This window comes from Meles meles, chromosome 21 (assembly GCF_922984935.1).
Source record: "Meles meles chromosome 21, mMelMel3.1 paternal haplotype, whole genome shotgun sequence".
Classification (NCBI taxonomy): Eukaryota; Metazoa; Chordata; class Mammalia; order Carnivora; family Mustelidae; genus Meles; species Meles meles.
Genome location: NC_060086.1, coordinates 29,590,051 through 29,593,843, shown reverse-complemented (window position 1 = coordinate 29,593,843; position 3,793 = coordinate 29,590,051). Strand labels below are relative to the sequence as shown.

The 3,793-nt window shown below is 49.2% G+C and overlaps 1 protein-coding gene across 1 annotated transcript in view; it reads left to right on the top strand.

The window, feature by feature from the left end:
• The first annotated feature begins 197 nt into the window (after positions 1–197).
• Positions 198–3,793, top strand: part of VPS35L (VPS35 endosomal protein sorting factor like) — a 120,739-nt gene continuing 117,143 nt past the window's right edge. Inside the window, exon 1 of the mRNA XM_045994207.1 lies at positions 198–324. Coding sequence (XP_045850163.1) covers positions 218–324 — 107 coding nt within the window. The 5' untranslated portion in view covers positions 198–217. The remainder of the gene's footprint in view (positions 325–3,793) is intronic.

The window sequence follows — 3,793 nt, the reverse complement described above, 5'->3', positions numbered from 1 at the left end:
CTGGCGTCGTCCTCCTTAACTATAACGCTCGCAGACGGTGTAGCCTAGGCTTTGAAGGAATTGTGCCCCTCACAATCATGGCGTCAGTGACCAGCACAACGGAAGTGCATGTGCCCCTCACAATCATGGCGCTCCCAAAGCTCAGCGGGAGGGCACCTGCCCCTCACAATCATGGCACTTCCAGGGGTCAGCGGAGGAGCATCTGCCCATTGCAATCATGGCGGCCAGAGCGGGGCGGGGCGAGGCGGTGTCTGGAAAGGAGAAAAGGGCCCGCTGCGCGGGTGCTAGTGCTCATGTGACCGGGAAGATGGCCGTCTTTCCCTGGTAAGGAAGAAGCGGCGGGTGGTCTTTGGAGAGGGGCTATTTTTGCTGTCTCTGGGTCTGTCTCTGCCAGTGTGAGCGTGTGCGTGCGAGTGACTGAGAATTGCTCTCTTCCGCCGGTGCTGGTGGAGTCTCCCGTCGCATCCGCGGTGGTTTTGACCGCAGAATCCACGGCCACTACCCCGGTCCAGGGGAGGTCCCTGAGACAGGACGGGTGGATTCTTGGTTCCCTCCCGGGTACTCCTTCCCTGCACCTTGCAGGCCCCTCTCTCCATTCATTCGGTAAAGAAAACTCCAGTTCCCCGGCTGCCTGTTCCCCAGGTTCTGGGGCGCTGCGTGCTGGAAAGGGAATGGTGGACTCAGCTCTGAGTCTGGATGATACGGGACACCTGGCTGTTTGCTCTGCTACTCAGCTCACCTGGAGCACTCTTGATTTTCTCATCCGTGGAATGGCTTCCGTTCGTCCCACTGCGTGCAGGGCCCCGCACCTGGGCACTGCGGACGTAAAGCCTTCACACATACGCCTTGGGCTCAAAGAGTTGGCAGTTGAATGGAGCAGACACACAGAACAGAAGGGTCTCCAAAGCAGGCATTGGGATGAGGCATAACCTCACCTGGGGGTTCGGGGAAGGCTTAGCAGGGGCAGAGTCTTAAACTGGGTTTTGGAGGATGAATAGGAGCCCTAACAGGCAGGACCAGCATCTCCTTTGTCTGTCAGGGCTCTCCTGACTGGAGTGGTTGGGAGTGATTGGTGCTGTGTGCCCGCGGGAGGTCCCCAAAATGTGATGGTCACAGAAGGATTATTTATTTGGGGATGTGCGTTCTCCCATACATCTCAGAAAGGGAGATCCTTTTCTGATCTTTCTTTCCAAATGATGTGAAGTGGTTTACCTTGAATGAGTGAGTGAGCAAATGAAAGAATATACAGCCCTCGCCTCTAAAATAAATACAACCTTCTGATTTTATGCTTGATAAAAGCTGCCTTCCGTATTCCCTGCAGCTAGCTATCATGCAGTGATTTCCTTCCAAGCTCTTGGTACCCTCGACTGGAATTGTTTGCCAAATTGTTTGCCGAACAATTGACCGAATTGTTGCCACTGAGTTTCCTTGGCTCTCACCACGTGAAGCACATTTTAGGGTATTATTAAGGCTTAAAAACCAAAACCAATGAGAAACACCTGGCCTCAACTTGTCTGGAATTTTCGAATGAGAAAATCCAGGAAGATACTTTTAAAATCTGTGCATCCCAGTACATTTTTTACCTGCAACTTTAAATCACAAACAGAGGTGCCATAAACCTCTTAACATCTGAGGTCTGCACAACTCCTAATCTGGCCAATTCCAGACGCTTGGTGCTCTTTAAAAGGGACCAAGGGGCACCTGGGTGGCTCAGTCCATTAAGCGCCCGACTCTTGATTTCGGCTCAGTGCATGATCTCAGGGTTGTGACCTGGAGTCCTGCATCCAGCCAGGGCACTCAGCACAGAGTCGACCTCTGTCGCTACACCTTCCTCTCTCTCTCTCTCAATAAATAAATAAATAAATTTTTAAAAATAAAGGGACCAAGTTTTAACCTTTTCGTGCCGGCATGGACCTTGGCAGATAGTAGATGCTCAGTAATATTCCGTGGCATGAATGAGGAAACAGAGAAGGTCTGCAGAGAAGAAAGGGGTCTCTTTCGTTAAATTTGACATTTACAGGGTTTTTTTCTGTGCACCAAGCTCTGTGTTAAGTGCTTAGTGTACAGCATCTCATTTAGCCCTCAAAACAGCCCCATTTTTCAGGTGAGGAAGTGGAGGCAGAGAGGTGAAGCAGTTAGTTTGCCTAAAATCGGGCAGCTTGCGAGGAGCCTGAGGGTTGGAGCCCAGTGGCTGTGCTGAGCTCCTAACCATTCCCCGCAGCTGGACCTCCAATCCAGGTTCTGGGGTGCAGGGCTCCCCAAACCCCACTATGTTGTCATGGGTCTCCCCAGAATGCCTCTTTCCACCCACTCTTTAACATCTCTGATGTATTTTGTCCGGGGCTAACATCTGTGACGGCCAGCACACCGTGGGTCACCTTCCCTGTTTATTCTGTGGTAATCCCCTAAAAACACCTGATTTTTAGTCAAGAATTTCAACACCACTTTGAGACTTTTTTGGACCGCCTTTGAGTAGCCAACGGCCCGGCACAGCCAGGAGTAGAGGTGGGAAAAGTTGGGATCTGTGGCAGCCGCCAAGGACCCATGCGAGCCCTTAGCGTTGCCGGGAGCTGGGGTCATGGGGGATTTTTATCAGGTCCGTCTGCTCTGTTCTGAGTGGGGAAAGCAAAGTAGGGATGTTGGGGAAATGCCCGCTGGGGGGCGCTGTTGGCCTTACCAAAGACTCAGACCTGGAAGACCGTGCTTCAGCATCTCAAGCTGGGAAACGATTTAGGAGCCAAGAACAAATTTGAGGAAAAACAATGGAAGTGATAGAAAAATCAACAGATCGCTGTTTGACATGGAATTTCTAAAAGGATAAATGTTTGCTTTTTTTTTTCCCCCAGAAGCTGTATTTTTTTCCTCCTCCCCTCAAACTTAAAAAATTTATTTCAAAGCTTTGTCCTTTAAAAAATAAAATAAGGTGCCTGGGTGGCTCAGTGGTTTTAAGCCTCTGCCTTCAGCTCAGGGTCATGATCCCGGGGTCCTGGGATGGAGCCTCACATGGGGCTCTCTGCTCGGCAGGGAGCCTGCTGCCCACTCTCCCTGCCCCGCCTGCCTCTGCTTCCTTGTGATCTCTGTCAGATAAATAAAATCTTTTAAAAAAATTTAAAAAATTTTAAAAAATAGACAAAAAGTAGACATTGTTTAAGATTCTCAAGATGACCCACAGATGGTCTACAGAGCTCGTGCACCCGAGAATTGGGCTGCCTCAGTTTGCTTGTGTCCCTAAGCGCTCTCTGCTGTAAGCCTCAGCGTCTCTGTCTCCAAAACGGGCGTAATAAGAGCGCCTGCATCAGGGGGCTGGTTAAATGAGGGAGGGCAGGGAAAGGGCTTGGCCTGGATCCCGGTATACAGTCAGCACATAATAAATGAGAACTGTTACTTTATTCTGCATATCAAGTTATCCTATTCTTTGGAGACTGTGCTTTTCTCAGCTGTTGATTGATTTGTTGACGATTATGACAGGGATGAAAAACATTAGCAACCGAATTTCAGGTCCGATTACATTTCCACTCATTCTGTTAAACCTTTCAAAATTCTTTTGATGAAGTTAAGAATGATCTGAAAGGAGGAAAAGCGTCATTTGACTTTTAAATTCCGTTATGGCTGCTGATGGGTGTTACTCCAGTTTATTTATCCTGGAGGTCTTTGTTTATTTTATAAATCAAGGATTGGCTGGCCGCATGTCAGAGGGAGTTTGGAAGAGCATTTTATAATTTTAGAGACGAGGACCCGGTGTGTTTGTTGTGGCGCAGAGACATTAGGCAATATATCATGATAGGGTTTTTCC